Source organism: Zootermopsis nevadensis, unplaced genomic scaffold (genome assembly GCF_977971745.1).
Source record: "Zootermopsis nevadensis isolate Lab colony 2312 unplaced genomic scaffold, Znev_1.0 Znev_ptg000061l, whole genome shotgun sequence".
Lineage (NCBI taxonomy): Eukaryota > Metazoa > Arthropoda > Insecta > Blattodea > Termopsidae > Zootermopsis > Zootermopsis nevadensis.
Window position 1 is genome coordinate 6,474,365 of NW_028259192.1, and position 19,297 is coordinate 6,493,661.

The 19,297-nt window shown below is 37.0% G+C and overlaps 1 protein-coding gene across 16 annotated transcripts in view; it reads right to left on the minus strand.

The window, feature by feature from the left end:
• Positions 1–19,297, minus strand: part of LOC110831168 (uncharacterized) — a 100,219-nt gene that overhangs the window by 33,320 nt on the left and 47,602 nt on the right. For 14 of the 16 annotated variants that reach the window (XM_087340228.1, XM_087340237.1, XM_087340230.1 and 11 more), the window contains 11 exons: positions 18,891–19,207; positions 16,522–16,811; positions 14,499–15,440; positions 12,193–12,681; positions 10,118–10,259; positions 8,759–8,852; positions 7,787–7,937; positions 6,491–6,627; positions 4,997–5,179; positions 3,510–3,718; positions 249–363 (listed from right to left, as the gene is read on the minus strand). In XM_087340228.1, coding sequence (XP_087196354.1) covers positions 249–363; positions 3,510–3,718; positions 4,997–5,179; positions 6,491–6,627; positions 7,787–7,937; positions 8,759–8,852; positions 10,118–10,259; positions 12,193–12,681; positions 14,499–15,440; positions 16,522–16,811; positions 18,891–19,207 — 3,069 coding nt within the window. The remainder of the gene's footprint in view (positions 1–248; positions 364–3,509; positions 3,719–4,996; positions 5,180–6,490; positions 6,628–7,786; positions 7,938–8,758; positions 8,853–10,117; positions 10,260–12,192; positions 12,682–14,498; positions 15,441–16,521; positions 16,812–18,890; positions 19,208–19,297) is intronic. The other 2 variants (XM_087340236.1, XM_087340238.1) reach the window with 1 other exon arrangement.

A 19,297-nucleotide genomic window follows, 5' to 3' on the forward strand; every position in this document is an offset into this window, starting at 1 on the left:
TCTAAGCATTATCACAATTATGCATGTCATCATTCAAATACAACTTTAAAGTCTTTAATACAATATTTTCTACTTCTACATTAAATAAACCTGTTGCAAATTTGATCACTGAATAAACATTATTTTCTTATGCTTTCTATTATTTAGTTTCTGTGGCTACACATTATCCTCTCTTCTCAAAGGAACTCATACCTCCTTCACAAAATCTTACATATAAAGGAGGTTACAAATATGCAATTCAGATTTACCTTACACACATTGCTTGAAGTAGACGTCGGATCATTTTTTACCATGCTAGGAACAGCAGACACTGTTACTCCTCCACTGTAGTTATTTGGATTACCCTGCATCGGTGGACCAGGGCTGAATAAAAGATAAATAAATAAGTATATACAGTAGTAGTAGTAGTAGGAGTTACAGTTTTCAAGGAAGGAACCATTAAAAACATCTTAAGAAGGGAGAATTTTTAAAGGGAAAATTATACTGAGTTTCTCCTCCAAACTCAAAGCTTTTAATTTATTCTTTGTGTAGACATAGTTCATTTTTACAAATGAGAACAGCAGACCAGGACAGAGCACCTACAAATTTTAGAAGTAGCACAAAATATCATAACTGAATCGAACAGTTTGAACACCATTGACACATCAAAATACTCAATTCTTTATAATATGTAAGCCTTATAAATTCAGTAAGATATGCATGTGCGCACGCGCACACACACACACACTCATTCACTCTCTCCAGTTATACTGGGTGTCCCATCTAACTTCACAACCTCATATATTTTTCTCATTTCAACATACGAGGGGAATAAACAGAAAAAATGACAACAAATAAAATGTAAATACAGTGTAATAGGGTATACAATAAACAGCAAAATATTAATTATGGATTCGATGTTATAATGTTATCAACTTTACTTTGTTTTTAAATGGGACATTTTTAATTTCTTAGGCCAGAATTATAGCCAGACAAGGTCACACAACACATTCACTTCTGATGAACGGAGAATGAGATGTAGAATTTGAGGTTTTCACAACGGCGAGTCTGAAGATTGCAGTCTTCTGGGTTCTTGTGTCATGTAGTCAGGGTGATGATGGAGGCAATATGACCTATGAAACGTTGGTGGAAATCTACCACTACACGGCGCAAGAACCCAGAAGACAGCAATCTTCAGAGAATGAGATGTCATTGAAGTATGACAGACAAATGCATTAATATGTATTTACACTGAAAATTACAATGTTCATACAAACGTTACAGTAACAACTGTTCAAAATCATAACCACTGGCATCAATTCACCTTCAGACACGTTGAATTAAGACCTAATTCACAGATAGCAAAATATAAAATGCCAAAGCAGCACATGCTGCAATAACGAAATGCTTTCTCATCAGAAAATTTGCATATCCTCCTGGAATATTTACAGCCGTTGTCTGACAATGTGGTTGTCCTGCACATTATGCACACATAGTGAGATGAATGCTTCATGAACAGAGTCCCGATCACTGGATCAGATATGGTGGAACTGTGGAGTGGCCACCATATTCGCCAGATTTAACCATTATTTTTCTTTCTTTGTGGAACAACAGGGCAAAGTTTATCTAGAACCACCAATCACAGCACAAAGAATGGAACAACACATTGCTGCAGCATGTGCTGCTGTACCACTTCAAACTTTGCTATCTGTGAATTTCACAACTCAATGTGTCATGTTTTTATGCCCTCTTCTTGGTCTGGTAGGTCACAATTAGGAGCTGGTACACCATGGGACTTTAAAAACATGGATATTTCTTTAATAAATTAAATCAATAATCAACAGCCATATTTTACAATACAATAGAGCATATAATCAACCAGATTTTCACAAGCCTTGCTTTCTTCTCTTGAATGAAAATGTATTAGTGAACTAAGGCCCGTTTCACACTGTCAACCGGTCGCCGGTGACCAGTCGCTAAACGACCGCTAGGTAGAAAAGCTAAGTACGAGCTTACACACGAGGGCAACCGCGACCAATGGCCGCCATCGACCAACAAGCAGTGAGCGACACACGGGAGACCAACGACCACGAGATACATAGATGGCAATCACGTGTTCACATTGCGGGCGACTCAGTCAGCGACCAGAGCTCAGAGAGGTGACATATCCATTGTTTCTTGTTTTCTCCCATCTTGTTCATGTCACTCAAGTGATCAGTATATCATGAGTTTTGATACTGAAATATTGATTTCAGCTGTAGTCACGAAAAGCCATTTCGGTTCTTGCAAGTCCCAATTATGCAAACAGGGAGTTGAAAAAAAGTCAGTGGGAAACATTCCTTTGCTGTGACGTTGTTGCAACAAAGGGTGCACCCGATGTTTTCTACTCCTCTTTTTCCTGTTTCTATTAGTGGAACGAATTTTTATCATTATAGTGATCTCCTCGACGTCCATACTGCTTGACTGCTTCCAAAGTACTGAGGCTGAGGCCTCTGTCTGCGCTGGTCGCCCTGCTGGTCTCCTCGTTTGGCCCGTTGGTTTTGGTCGTTCAGCAACTGGTCGCCGGCGACCAGTCGACAGTGTGAAATGGCCCTAAGCATCTGATGCCATATTCAAGTCAATGTCCACACAAAACTGCTCTCCTTTCTCTCCACTATCATCTGGATTATTCTGACATACATAAAGAAAGATTATATATGTACAGTAAAACCTCTCTAAGTTGGACACTTGGGGTTCCATGAAAATGTGTTCAACTTACAGAGTTGTCCAAGATAGAGGGAAAGAGAAAAATCAGATTGTGGTCTAATGACAATATAATCAATTTACTTACACACACTGACTACTGTAGGCTTATTTGAATTAAGAATTAATGACAATAGTATTAATAATATTCTTTTGAAGCCCACTCCCATGCATTGCACATTACACCCCAGCCTCAATAACATTTTCGCTTCCCCATCGCAAAAAGAAAAATTCCATTTCTGTTAACACAGTCTGAACTCAAATGTAAGCACAGTACTGATGGACTTAAAACTGTGTCTTCTGCAATACTGTAGTCCAGTTAAGGGTTCAGCAAAAGAATAGTTAAACATTTGTAATGCAATCCAATGATGGGTTCAATGTCCATAAGATAATCTGCCAGAGAGGAGGCATTCATCAGTCAGAAATTCAAAATAACAAAATATGTAACTGAAAAAGTTTCCCTGAAAAGCATCGAAGTTAAGTGCATGAACCTGTCCAACTTAAACAAAAGGGGTGTCAAGTTCCAGGATAAAGGGGTGTCTAAGATATAGGGTATTGTGGACATGTAAAATTATAGGATATTCGCCAGTTCCAATTAAAAGTGTCCAATATAAAGGGGTGTCCAACTTGAGGGGTTTTTACTGTATATGCAATTGTTAAAGAAAGATTATCCTAAGAGCAAAGATCACAGCATGGATCCAAATTCATCCGGTGTATTTTTACATGAATGAAACAAACGAATTTACATATAGCCTAGCAACAAACACGTACTGTCGGTCTCCTCTTACCTGTATACTACTTCTCCATGGGTAAGAGATGATCCATCATCACCTGGAACAACTCCTGGTCCATCCACAGATTTGACAAAAGATGAGGGATCTAGACCAGCATCAACAGGGTTTCCAAATGTTGGCGTGAAAGATGATGCAGTTGAAACTACACTTCCATCCTCATTGTGTTCAATCACTGTGGGCATTGCAGGCATGTTCTCCCACACCTTGCACACAAACAATACAACTCTTTGGAATGACAGAAACTACAGTCAACTCTAGACTTGGCTGTGGGTTTACCCACATTAACTATGGATCCATAAAACAAACTCCTACATGCCTCCATGACACACCAACAAAAAGGTAAATACAAAACTGAAGGGAGGTTTTTTTTGGAATGCAATGGCATTTTTAAGAACATTCTTGTCAATACCACAGGCCAAGGAATTTTTCACAAAAATATTTTATTTTCAGATCTGGCTGCATTTTACTACAATCATCTCAATGTTCTCATAGCACTCTATAACACAAATGACTAAATTTGTATTCAACATCAAATAAAAATAAAATACAGTAAAAACGAGGCAGATTGTAATTAAAAACTTCCCTTCAATAAAGCAGAGTAAACATTTACAGTTTCATTTTGTTAAAGGAAGTATCGATTCCAACTTAATTTTTATAACTTTCCAAATTCACAAAACTAAAATTACAAATAATTGTGCATAATTACTATTTTCTAAACAAAGGAAACCTCAAATGATTCCTTATGGGCAAACAAATTTATTCAATTACTATACCTACTATAAACAGAAATCCAAGGGACAAATCAACATACAACAAGATCAGAACAGCATACTCTTCAGAGCACACTGAAATTCCAAACATATTCTTTAAGCCACATGACAGGCACTGACATCAGCAGAATGCTTCACTGAAAAGGAAAGTGCAAAGAAACTGCAGACAATTACAAGTCCAATTGTTACAATTTTGTCCCAGCAATGAATGGCCTGTTCCCACCATTGCTGAGTCCCAACAATATCAACTGCCACTACTGCAGCAATACAATCAAACAATAACCTCAGGTCATGCTGGTTGTTTAGTTCCTGGAAAAACACGGACAGATATCGATAGTCCAATTAGGCGTTATTCACTCACACCAGAGCATGACAAAGACTTAAAAATATGGAGAATTAAAATTTTCATAAATATTTTTAATGAAAATTTTCAAAAGAATAGTATCTTATGTTCAAAAATTCATATTATAATATACACTCTGATTCATAATTCAGTAAAATTAACGATGCAGCGATATGATTCTAACATACATAATTTCTGCTGTTAATTATTTTATATATTTTCGTATGAGGGATGATGACTTAGTTTTCACTTTAACAGAGCAGCCATTTTAAGCCACACTTTCCTACAACTCCTACTTAAAGTTTTTCTTGAATTCAAGTACATAAAGCTTGTCCCCTGGACAAATGTTAAAAGGGGGTTTACTGTACCTTCTTTACAGAAGCAATCTTAAAATTGAGATCAGCAGCAGGTGATGATATTGAGGACTGTACACCAGGAGTCATATGCATTGATCGAGGAAGACCCATTGTCTTGTTCATCTTATCCTCTGTTAACTGGGAGAGTTCTGAATCAAATGTGAAGTCCAACTTCATATCTACACCATCTTCATTCTATATATATATAAAAAAATACAAGTCACCTTAAACAGCAGTACATGATTTAAAAAAATATTGGAACAAACCCCATCCACTTACTTCAACTTGGAATACTTTCCAACAGTCAATGCAAACATATTTGATTTGAAAGAAAATCCAGCAATATATTCCACATCAAGATTTTACAAACACAAAACAACACTGGAAAAGTGCAATACATAGTGACATTCCACTTTATGCACCTTGGCATTCTGAGTACCCCTGGTTATGCATAAATATGCATGTCTAAATATAGAATGTACACGGAAGTCTAAAAACATTCGAAACTGTGAGTGAATGGAATTAATTATGGGGGTGTATGACCACAAATTTAAAACGTAACATCAATCCAAAATCTCTAAATATGTGGGTTCTGCAACAGACTAAAGCAAAATTACAAAAAATGCAAAATGACAGTATTTCAGGTTATCAATGTTGAGCATTAACACATACAAATGTTTTGCTGCAACCAACAAACAAGCCAACAGCCGTCTTTCAATGTATTGTTTCCATTCTTCAAATGTTGATAATATTTGTATTTGAATTTGAATTTGAGAAGTTAATATCCATCAAGAATGTTAACTATTCTGAACATATAAAGGATTTTTTCTTTTGAAATTAGGCACCTACATCATGCCTGTCAACATAGACCAGTTCAACTAAATCATATCAAAAAGTTATAACCTGAAAGCAATAACCCAAATGAGCACTTAATCGGTTTTACATTAGCAATATACGGGCATAAACTGCTTTAATTTATACTGATAAAACATAAATGAGCAACATTACTTACGTATTCTCAGAATTGAATCTATACAACTTAGCTTTGTCCAGTTTCAGTTTTTCTTTTCAATAAACCACTTGTACTATCTGAACTGCTATAAAACCTGATTATTCCCTCTTTACTGTTCCCAATATCACAAACTGTTTTTTTCATTAACTTCCATGAATAACAGTTCTTGATGAAAGACTCTCGGGCAAAAAGCCGCCAATGTTTCGAGAGCTATCTCTGCTCTGGTCAGGGCAGCTGCAAAACGAAAGCCCGAGAGTCTTTCATCAACTTCAGTCGCCGTGAAAGCTTCACTATATACATCACATAACAGTACTGTTTTAAAGGACTACATTAAAGATTCATAGTACAATAAAAATGTTCAGATGGCTTGGGGGGGGGGGGATAATCGAGAGTATACTGTATTATCATTTGAACAGCATGATGGTAAAGTCAAAAGAATTTTTATTCTCAACATCAGACAAAGGGGATTAGTCAACTTTTTGAACTGTTCTTACTTTATTAAAGGTTAATGGTGGCAATTGTATGGGATCAGCCTTGCTGTCAGGTCCTTTGTTCAGATCTGGAATGACACCAGAGTTCTTATTGGCAAACCCTAATGTTACTTCTTCAGTATCATCACCAATTTTTCGATCTGAAAAAAAGAAAAAGAGTAGTAGTTCCTACAAAACATGAAAAAGAAACTTACAAAACATCTTAGATACAAAAATCATACACTAAATGTGGGACACAATAGTTTTATCACAATTAAAAAACTGTTTCACATTAAACCATGGAACACAGTGCTTTGTAGTATGTTATACAGAATGAATACACATAGCCAAAAGCTTAATAATAAGCTTTGGAGAACCACAGTTTAATCTAATATAAGAGACAGTTGTAGCATTTATGTTTTACATCTAGCATTACAGAATAAGTGGCAGACATATACAGGGTGAGTCAGAAGTATGTTTACAAACTTTGTGTGAATGCTCCAGGATCAAAAATAAGAAAAAAGTTCCTATGAACATCGCGTTGCAAATGTTTCATTTTCGAAATAATAGCCAAAAATAATTCCCAAGGTATGCCTTTATTGCCAAGTATAAGGACAGGGATGTTTCTTCATAACAGATGCTCAAAGGTTGTTCCTCCATTCTCCATACATGCAAGAGCACGACGTACATAAGACTGACGAATTCATTCGTACACACACCAGAGTTTCTTCGAATCATCTGGCATGCATTCTGCACTCGTTCCCAAAGGTCGTCTTCATTGTTTGTGGGTGTTGCATAAACGATGGACTTCAAGTGACCCCCACAGATAAGAGTCCAATGGAGTCAGGTCTGGTGACCTCGGCGGCCATGCTACTGGGCCACCACTGTTCATTGAGATGACATCTGACGCAACGGGAGAAGTGTGCTGGGGCTCTGTCGTGCATAAACCACATTTGTCTTCTTGTGGTCAGTGGTACATCTTCAAGGAGACGTGGCAAGTGTCTTCATAAGAATCAGCGATATGAAGGTCCTCCTAGATGCGATGGAAGCATGTGTGGACCAACAAGCATGTCGCCAACAATTCCTGCCCAAACGTTAATTGAAAACCTTTGCTGGAAGCTGGATTCACTTTGATATTAAGCCAATTCATTGAAACTTATTTTTGGCTATTATTTTGAAAACGAAACATTTGCAACCCCATGTTCATAGGAACATTTTTTCTTATTTTTGATCCTGGAACATGCACACAAAGTTTGTAAACATACTTCTGACTCACCCTGTACAAGCAACTTTGTCTGTAACAACATTAACATTACTCACCTCCTCTGGTTTTGTCAAGCCTCTGATTTTTCAAGTGAGTGCTGAATTTCGCTTTCATGGCCAAGTCTGGAGATGATTTGTAATTTGTGTTCTCAAAGATAATAGTCTGGACAGGAGGTGACGTTCCATCTAAAACGGCCTTCTCTGCCACCTGATAGCAACAAAAACAAAACAATACAAATTTATGCTTATAAGAATTTAAAAGAAGTGAAGATTAACTCAAAAGATTATTTCATGAAAAAATCAATTCATATTCTGTTCATGGCAGGGTTTCAGTGCAAATTATAAAACTGTAAAGACACAGTTGATCATCATTAAAATCACCACCACCATCCTTCTATCAGATATTAGGTGATGTGAGCTGTTACAATTTGAAGCCATGTTGGCCGAAGTCTTCAACTTCTATTCGTCCTCTAGGCGTGTATACTATAATCTATGAGTACTTTGGTATTCTGTTGTATTCCATTCTTCTTACGTGTTGTTTCCCAATTAATTTTGTAAATGTGTACTGTATGATTTGATTAATTCTAAAATGACTTCATTTATGATCTGAGTGCGTAATCTGCGAGTTGCTTATGAATTTAATTTCTTTTATGAAACTGAAAAGCAAGATTCTTCTACCAGTTAATACAGTGCAATAAGTGTGTGTGGGTGGGGGGCATCAAGCTCCTGTCCTTAAGCTTTCATGGCCAGTGTTTTATGTAACTTATTTAAGAAAGTGATATTGAGTGCAGAATTTTTTTTTGCAAAATATATGGTAGGCACTTCCTATTAAATTATTCTGCTGTAGGCAAGTTTCTGCTTAATACAGGTATTTACTATTTATATATGCTTTTAGTTTTCCCAGTAGTGCAATAAAGTTTTCTACATTATGTGTGTAAGACCACTTTTTATCTTATAACAATTTTCTAGGTCCCTTTGAAACATAAATAATTCTGGGAAACTTCACATCTCTTTAAACAATTCACAAACCTCTCTGCCAAGTTTGCACGGTGCCTTATCTCCATTCGGAGTACTTCTTTGGCTGCTTCCTCCAGACTGATGTTGTTCACTCACATCAATACCACTGTAAAGTAAAATTGTGAAGTCCCATTACAAAGTAATTCATAACAGTAACTACACTGAAGATGGCTGTCTTCTGGGTTGTTGTGCCATGTACTCTGGTAGAGGTTTACTGACATTTCAGAGATCCTTGCTGCTTCCATCATCAGGGTGATAAGAGGCAGCAAGGGCCTCTGAAACGTTGGTAAACTTCTACCAGACTACACGGCACAACAATCCAGAAGACTCTCTGCCATGAAAACTTCAAATCCTACTTAGTAATTACATTTACTACTGGCGGACAAATTCTCAACATTTTAGTATTTCACGAACAGTTTCAGAGGTTTAAAAATATCTAATTATGTATTTATATATTTGTCACCATCTTCAGGGCCGAAACAAGAAAGGCTAGAAGCAGATGGTTTGTAAGATTAGAAATAGGATCTGGCCAATAAGAATCATGGATGAGAAGGGGGAGATGGACCCATTTCCAGGCCAATAGGAATTAGCCCCTTTCAGGGCACCAGAGAGGAAGGCTGGTAAACAAAAAAGAAGTCAGTAATAAAAGTCTTAATTTTACCTCACTTCAGCAAATTAAATTGTCATTCATAGTCTACAGTGTTCCACAGAAAGTTAAGTATCTAGAAACTGAATGGTATATCTTTATATAACTGCAACTCACAATAAATGCTTTAGTTCACAACTCTTGACTATATCCCCACTGTCCCCTACTTATTGCAGTAGTGCCAACAGGAAAAACCAGAAATAGTGCTGTAGCAATACACGGCAGGTTCTGCAAACGTGATGTTTTCCCAAATGAAAAAAACATGTCTGTTTTGTTTCCTTGATTCCTTACATTTGTACGTCTATTATTAGCGTGTTTGTTACAGTTCACAGTCCTGTTGTCAGTTTAGTGTTTTGTGGATTGTTCCAGCTATGTTGAAAGTTTAGAACACAAACTATTTGCAACAATGAGAGAGAACTTATTAAGTAACGTATCATATGTTGTGATAAAGATACATATGAAGAAACTGCTTCTTCCACTGAGAAATGCAGTGAAAGTGCAGCACATTATTAAGCTATTGCACTATCAGAGAAGGAGCATGAACCAAACAAAGAATTATGCTCACCTCGAAGGACCCAAGCAGATGAGAAAAAGGTTTTTGTTGACAACTCTGACTAGTGTGCAGTAAGATATGCTAGACCATTTTTATATCAGGCAGAAAATAGTGTGAATATGTATTGAATGAGAACACAGCTGACAAATTTATTAATTTAAGGACTACTTACCAACTATCACTAGAACTAGTAAGAGCAGTTCCCAGTTGAATTGCTGGACTTGTATTAGACACTGGTGAGTTTGGCCTCAGAGTTGCAGTAATTGGTTTGTCCCAAGCATTTACAGATGGTGGTGGAGCAGGACTAGACGAGTCTGTGGGGGGAGAATAAAGATGGAAAAATCTAATATAACAGGATGAAATCTTTTGTCAGAGGCACTGCACAAAACCATCTTCAATGAAAACTTCATAAGAACACGAGTCCAACATCATGCCTCCGTTGCTTCCCCTCCATGGCTGCAGTGATAGTGGAAATACAAGAGAAGAAGAATAAGTGTCATATAAACTCTGATACTTCAGCTTCAACAGCACCAACACTACAGTGTTATGTGATTTACTTTCCACCGACATCCTACTTCACTGCCTTTTAATGTAGTTTTCGTTCATTAATTTCAACATCAGATAGGTTGATAATGAACAATGTTTAAATGGTGCAACTGTATATATTGAAAACGAAATCAATTCGTGTCTGTTTTGTAGAAATGGATGTTTATTCACTGCAAGAACGGCAAACATATGCGTCTTCTTCATCCATGTGCATATGGTAACAGTACAGAGAAAGCTATACATTTCTACAACCAAAGTTCTCCATAACTGCAACTTCAAAATACGTATTTTGAGTACTTGGTATGAAATTTCCATTCCAAGCACAGAGGGAAAGCAAAAAAATTATGCTGCATTGTAAATTTTAGAATGGAAAACAGGATTTAACTTGGAAAGTATGCCGAGACTCATGTTTATGTGACCTGTCAGTGCAGGGCGAGCAGCAAAGAGGGAAAAGTGCTACATGTACATTGTTACCTTCATGCTTCTAGTTATGCATGGTATTTAACTTCTGGAGTGGTGGTAATAATGGAGGGCAAAGTGCATCAAGGAAAATACAAAACTTACTCATAGTAAAGACAGAGAAATAATTACAATGGTCCTTCCACAACAGTTGATGTTACTGAAATGGCTACCTCAAAACCAGGCTGCTCCAAATCCTTACCGGACAGTGAAGCCTGGCAACTAGGGAGCACAGACCACAAGATGTCTGACAACTACAGTAAAACTCAGCTATACAGCTGAACCAGACATGTAAGTTAACCCTGTGCATATTACATTAAATTTAGCTTCAAGGTTTTCCAGTATCCTTACAAATGAACCATGGGACCATTCTTATTTTGGTTCAAGAGAAAAGCTGCCAGTTTTGCTAGGAATTGCCTAATTGTATATCTACTACCTAAAAGAATTGAAACATCATTTTTAGTCATGTTCACATCTAAAGTTGGGAAAATGCATCTACCATCTTTGTTATGTATGTCTGTTGCCATTTAACAATGACACTATTGAATGGACTTATATAAAAATTTATATTGGGATTTTTTCTTTGCTGCTGCCAAAATCGGCCCACACATTCCAATTTTGGTTAAGATTTGATAACACAAATAGTGATAAAAAGAAGAAACACTACAATAAAAGTTGATCAGTTAATGGCAGAGTTATAAAGGATGGTAAAACAAATATTCCTTCAAGAGCTTCAAAAATACAGCTGCTGATTACAACAACCACTGGGAGATGAAGTATACGATTCAGATACCAGGGATGAACAGTAAGACTGAGAGACAAAATGAGGAAGATACACAGAACAAGTAGTGAAACAAAGACTAGATACAAAAGTATTTATAACAGCACAATGAATGAATGAATGAATGAATGAGTGAATGGAAAATGTTATCATAGATGGAAATACCTTCTTAGAACTGTCAATGCAGCTATAATATAGAGGTCAAAGGAATGTATTTCCTCAAATTACTTCTTTCAGCAACTATACTGCTAAACCATCAATAAAAATACAATGAGACTCTTACAATAGAAATACCTTTATCAGCTGTTTAGACGCATAACCATATTTATCATCTTTAAGCAAAGTATCTAGATTTTTAACTCAATGGGAAAGGTCTTCAATAATGCAGTTAAGTATGAAGTGACAAAATATTGCTGCCTAAACAGAAATACATGACAGTTAAATTCTCAGAAAGCCCTCACCTTTCACAGGAAAGAGACTGACATTCTGGTTGATCTTGTTCATCTCTGACACATCATTATGAATGCCAACATGATGCTGCTGTTGTACTGCTTTCTGCAAACGATTGTTTTCACGCTGTTTGGCAAATCTAGGAGGAAGTTTGTTTTGCCGTGGACGTTCAAATGGTACTTTTACAGCTGCAGGTCCTGGTCCCATGGGGCCAAGTGGAGGTCCAGTAACTCCTGTCCCTGGTCCAGGAGGTACGGCGACTTGCGGCACGGTTCCCGATCCCAACAACTTCCCCTTTCGCTCTCTCTCCCTCTCACCACGTTCACGGTCCTTCTGCTCACGGGACGTCCTCACTCCTTTCTGCTCCTCCACTGTTCCCTTCTGTCGGGCTTCTTTCACGTTCTTCTTGCTGCGGACTTCTTGGAAACCATTGTCTGCATCAAAAGTGAAATGCTCTTCCTCCATTGTCACTTCTGGCTGGTCATCAACTATCACCACACCTATGCAATACAGGCAACACAAACAAGGGACTCTCACATTCAGTCGGTTTTAATCAAACAGGCAGCAAACAGATAAAATCAAGCAAAAGAAAACTAAATAAACAATTACAACTCTACAGATATGTAAACTATGCATACCAGATTCATGCCATATGTTTATTGGTACATATGATTTCTATATAGAGTCCACAATATAATGAATTCCAAAATTAAATTTTGAAATCATATTCCCAAACACATCAAGTAAAAAGGAAGTATGAACAAGTATTACGTATGAAAAATGTACTTTTAAGATTCAGATGGACTTTCATTTTCAGACTAGCATCATACTCCTTAAACATTTTTATATACACATGAACCTCTTTCACATTTGCTTTATATTCACTGCTAGAGCCAATTCAATAACAAAACTACATCTAAATCAAATATCGTAGCAAAAGTAATAATATTATTATTAATAATAATAATTTACTATGAATTCTTTTATATGAAGTGTTGTAAATTTTTTGGACTTCTCAGTCTAATCAATTACGTGATGGGAGAAAGATATGGTACTTTAAACCATAGCCAATAAATGACTGCAGATTGAAATTCTCAATTGTATAAGCTTTCATATACAGTGAAACCTCGATGCATCGTTTTCGGCGGGGGTGGGAAATAAAAACGATGAATGCGGGAAAACGATAGATGCGGGAAAGCATTAAAAATTTAAAAAAAAAACAATGTTTCTCTTTCAAAGTTACTTCTTTTTACCAAAAAAGTCTTTAATGGACAACTGGTTTGTCGAAACTTTACGTTTTAGACCAAACAGAGCACTTTCCACGTTCAAAATGTTTTCCTCGTCACGTTCACTAATATTAAGCGCATAAAAGAACGACTTCACTTTCGCCAATGCAGCGTGTGCTTCGGCAAAACTCGGCAAAGCTTCGGGCTCGCATTCGTCCTCTTCCTCACCACTCCCACCCCCTTCGCGAACAATAACAGGAAGAATGGAAATACTATTACTGCCTAACTCAACGAAACGTAGCTGTAGAAGACCCTGAACCGCTGGAAACGAGATGAATCAGAAGAATGAAAAGTGCCGCCAGCCTTTCCTTTGTACTTGTAATAAAAGCATTTGTGAAGAAATTCACACTGCACATGCCATCTGGCATCGCTGGAACGAAATATGAGTGCACCCTAAATAAACTCGTAAAATTTCTGACAATGAGCACCGCCATTCGATCCAACTATCACCTCTGCACCTCTGTGCTGGTTGGGCGACATAACAGGTTACCGCTACTATGTATTCCAAAAACATTATGCGTCTTTCGGTATTAATTTATCTCTAAACCCAGCATTTTAAATTCTCAGAAACGATCATTGCGGGAAAATTGTGGGCCGGGACTAAGATTTTTGAACGATCGATGCGATAAAACGATAGTTCGAGGAACGATAGAAGCGGGAAAATGTAACATTATTTTATATGGGATGTATTCGGGACCGAACAAAACGGACGATGCATCCGGGAAAACGATAGTTCCGGGAACGATGGATAGAGGTTTCACTGTACAACCTATTTATCTCAACACTTGTAACATGATTCCAAGCAAGGGAACAAATGCAAGGAATACTATTATGAGCATAATGCATTTACTGCAGTTTTAATATTAGTTATGGAATGACTAGAAGTAACAGAAACTAAAAGACATGCATAAAATAATGCAATAAAAATAATAAAAGACAGATCATGGAAGAAGTGCTAGATCAATGGCTTTCTAAATGGTATAGCTATTTCACTGCATATATGAGTGGTAACTGGAAGACAAGCTACTTACTTGCATAGTTGTTGAGATCAATTCCTTCCAGCGCATTAGATTTTTCTTTTTCCACTCTTGTATTTTTCTTAGATGAGTTAAGTTCTGAAAGAACTTGGGTGACAAGTGCTGGATCATTCAATTTAATTTCATCCACTCTATTAACAGCAGTTGTTGTTTCTTTCATAGGCACCTTGGTTCCAGCTACTGCAGGACTCTGGCTACCATTTGGTCGGGGCCCAGGGGCTCGGCCATTTGGTTGCTGGGTAATTCCCACAGCAGGACTAGAAGTTCTCCTCTGCCCTCCACTGCCACCACTGTATCCATTATTGTTTCCTGCACGTTTCTCAGCTCCTGGAGCTCGGGATGAGCTTCCACCAGAATTCTGAGTAGATCCCATGCCTCCTGAACCTCCTCTACCTGTTCGCAGAGTGCAACTGTTTAGGCCTAGACCAGAATTTCGGCGATTGTTACCAGGAGGTTCGTGATGGTAAAAAGCCTTCCTCCCATTCTGTACATCCTGTTTTCTTTCTCTGTCATCCAATTCACTGTTCTCAGATGTAGTCTCCCAACATTCATCACCTACATCTGCAGAGTTCTGTTTTGAGACATTAACAGGGCCACCACTTGACCTTGGTGGTGGACGATTGGATAATTCCCTTCCGGTTACACGTGCTGCACCCCTACCACCGCTGCTTCCCCTATTACCTTTGTTACGACTTGAGTCTCTACGGTCACTTTCTGATTTACGCTGCATGCGAGGTGGAGCCTGGGTTGACGAAACTTTTATTGCATTACTGTGGTGTCTTGCACTACCAATTATTCCAGCTGACAGAGCTTGCTGTTTCTGCTTTATTTTATCTTCAGCACTCACTATTTCATCTCCAACATCATCTTTGTTTGACTCTGCTATGTGAGGATCAGCATTTTTTCGATTTTCTTTGCTGTCCTTCTCATCCATCCCTATGAAAAACACACAAAAATCAGTATTAAAACCACACAATTTTAGTTTCAATACTTCAGGGGGGGGGGGGGAATCAAATAAAAAGTTCATGCTGGGAAATTACCTACCATCCTGAACAAAAAAAGTAAGTCAGGCAGCTGGACATTTTTAAATCCAGGAATAAAAAAATCCACAAGGATGAACTTAAGTGAAACTTAGGCAAGTATTTTCCAAATTCCTCTACAAAAGGTGGAATTTTGGTAAGCAGAAAATAAAATCACCTGCCTAGAGAATTTAGTGTCAATTCATCATTGAACCAGCTAGAAAAAGCTTTCAACTACATTTCTGAACATCCCACTAGAAATCACAACAATAAATACAAATGTGCTAAAACCATGTCACCACAGATTTTTTTTAAAAAAAACCCTTGAAAAATTAAGTAATAAAAGTAATGTAATACATGAGACAACAAGAAAACCTATTTCTTACAGTCAAGCACAAAGTAACAGTACAACATGGATTGAAAAAAATGGTTAATAAGACACTACAGCACAATGAACTGAATGTCATGTTTCTGGATCACTTCAATGCAAGAACTTCACATTCCTGAGAAAATCAAGGTATTCTAAGAATTGAAATCAGCATATATGACACAATATCTTTAACAACAATAAATGATTACTCCTGGTCCTACACAATTACCCAATCTTCAACAATTTCCATTACAATCAGCATACATGACAAATTACTATTCCTCTCACTTATAATTCTAAATCACGATATAGTAGATTCCAGTTAATTGGACCATCAGTTAATCAGGGCAGCCATTTATTTGGGAAAAATCTTAAAATCTTTTTTTAACTCTTTACATGGAACTTCACATAATCAGGGCAGCCGCTTAATTGGGCCAAAGTGTTCTAGTCCCGATTAACCAGAATCCACTGTATATGGAACTTGAAATTAAAGACAAGTATAAATTCATGACTATTACAGAAAACTATAATTCTTTCGTCTCATTAAAAATGTTTCATTTCTTTCACTGGAAGCAATGATGGTCTTGTTCAGAAAACTTACGAATAGTGCAAATTTACATATCCCTACCTATGTGTTTTGAATCTTCAGCAGGTTGCCCAAATGGACTTTTGGATGATGGGGGCCCATAGCCATCCATTCGCCTTCCCACGCTACCACGGGTTCGGAAACCCCCACGACCTCTGCGTGAAGGTTCGCCACGAGGGGCAAACCCCTCCCGTCCACCCCTGTTGCTCTCATAACCTCCACGTTTATCATATCGACGAGATTCTGAGCCTGTAAAACTCTTCTCTCCTTCTCGCCGCATATCACGATTACGTTCATCTTTCTCCAATTTCTTACCACTCTGTTTAGGGGATCTGAAGCAAATATAAGAAGAATATATCATAAGCATGTTTTGAAACTTCAACAAACAATGACATGTTTTTTTATATACTATCCACAGAAATATGCACAAATAAGCTGCATGGTTCATATTAGAGCAAACAAATTAAAATTACAACACTATTGTAACATTAAAGCCACTCTGTTACTTGCCAATACTGGCATTTTGGGGAGAGGAGGTATAGCTCCTACTCAATCTCAACCTTGGCACTACGAGGAGGTGAGTGGCCAGCAGCACATCCCAGCCATGCTTTACCCCTGGAAAAGTTCCCTGGTAACCAATGGACAGGAGGCTGGGTGAGCTCCAGAGAAGGTCTGGATGCAGAGGCTATAAGAAAATCCTCTGCCTCTGACGGATCAAATACCGATCACCCAGCCCATGGCCAGTCATTATACTGACTGAGCTACTTGGATAACAACTATTACAATATGAAACAACTCAAAATTACTACAAAATATTTTAAATATAATTCTATTCCTGGCATCCTTGAAGAAGAGTCAAGTCATTAAAATCTTGACAGAATAGTTACAAACTTTACTTCTTTAATCGCACACAACTACAACATATATAGCTCCATTTTAATAGTTATAGTAACATTTCAAATGTTGTATATAGCTAACTACCATATAAATAGCTACACATTATCTGGAATCAAAATACTATAAATTTGTAAGAAACTAATCTAAAAAATCAATTCACACACAAATCATGTCCTTTTAAAACTGTGACAAAGTTCAAATACATTATATGCCAATAACAAAATTACCATATTTCCTTGATTTAAAACATTTTTTTAGCATTTTTAAATTTCCGAAATTAGATTGTGCCATATGTCTTACATTTGAAGATTTGCATAATTCGATAGTGTCCCTTTTCCCAAAAACTTACTACTAAATCAAGGGTGTCTTACAATCAAAGAAATATGGTATATTCATGAAGAAATGAAGGGCAGATGCACTTCAGAATATTGTCATATGAATTTCTATCTAAAAATGTAAAAGTTAAAATATAACAAAACTATAGTTTTATTGATCAATTTGTGTAAAAATAAAACACTGTCTCAGTAAAAGTAAGAATACTGATTTGCTTGCAGATTTCAACAGTACATTGAATGGGTAGAATTACTTTTCCAGCCATATAAACTTAAGGATAATCATGTTAGGAACACAAATACATACAGCTGAAGTATTAATAATTGATTACTGAATATAAAAAAAAAAACATGGCTCTAGATGTACATTTTTTAAATATAAGGATTTATGGACATTTTCAAATAGAAAGGCTCTGGTATCAAGAGGGATAAGCAAAACACTTTACTACACTTTGAAAAAAAATGGCTAGCTTAACAAACTGTAATTACAGAGTGGAAAAAACTGGTCTTGTAAATAACATTTTTGTTCTCACCTTCATTCTCAACATTTTACCAAATACTCATCTCAGACACAAGTCATTCATGCCTAATGGCAAGGATACAAAAGAGGATAAGACAAGCTTTAAAATTTAAAGGAACACACTTTAATTTTCAAGGAAAGTTGTTCAAATTGAAAAGATGATCACTGCAGTTAAATTTATGAGTTTGCTTGCAGTATGAACAATTACTGTGGAATTCAGGTACTACTTATAAAATTCCAGGAATCATTATTAATATCAGAAAACAGAACAAGTTTTGAAAAACTTCATACAGGAAGAAGAGACATCTCATATTAATTCAGGATTTTATGTTTAAAATGTTTACAGTTACAATCTTCAGCTGACATTGAGAAAATATAAGTTCAGCATATTAATCCAGACGTTTAACAAAGAGAGAAAATGCCTCTGATAAACTGTGATTCTCAAAAAATAATTTCACTGCTCTTTGTAAACATATTAATTTTCAAACAGCTTATGTATCACAAACACAGCAATGACTTTTTCATTAAATCATATATATTCAAAATGCCTATTCATACTTGCAATCCAAATAAGAATACAGCTCTAATGTAGGGAGAAGGGATGCGGGCAGCACGAACATATACGCAGTACATTACTGAAAAGCAATGAAGCGTATATTCACCTTGGTGGTCTCCTGGTATCCCGTTCAGGTCTCCGAGATCCAGATCCAGACCCAGATCCTGGTATTCGCCCTGCATCTTCTTTGCCAGATTCAGTTGATGCTGAAACTTCATCCCCAGATAGTTCTGAGTCACTACCATGGCCCCACTCGCCTCCACTTCGTGATGATGATGGTGGCCGTCCACCATGTCCAGGAGGAGGAATTCTGTGTCCACCTCGACGACCTCGTAATTCCCTCTGTGGACCCCAACCACCACGATAAACAGCATAGCTACCCCAATTCTGTCTTCCACCACGAACCTGCAAATCAGACATAGTCTGTGGGTTCAAAATGAAGACATAAAAGAATTAAACTTTCAGAATATTTCTGTTCAAATCAAAAATCAAGATTCTTAAGTTACATCATAA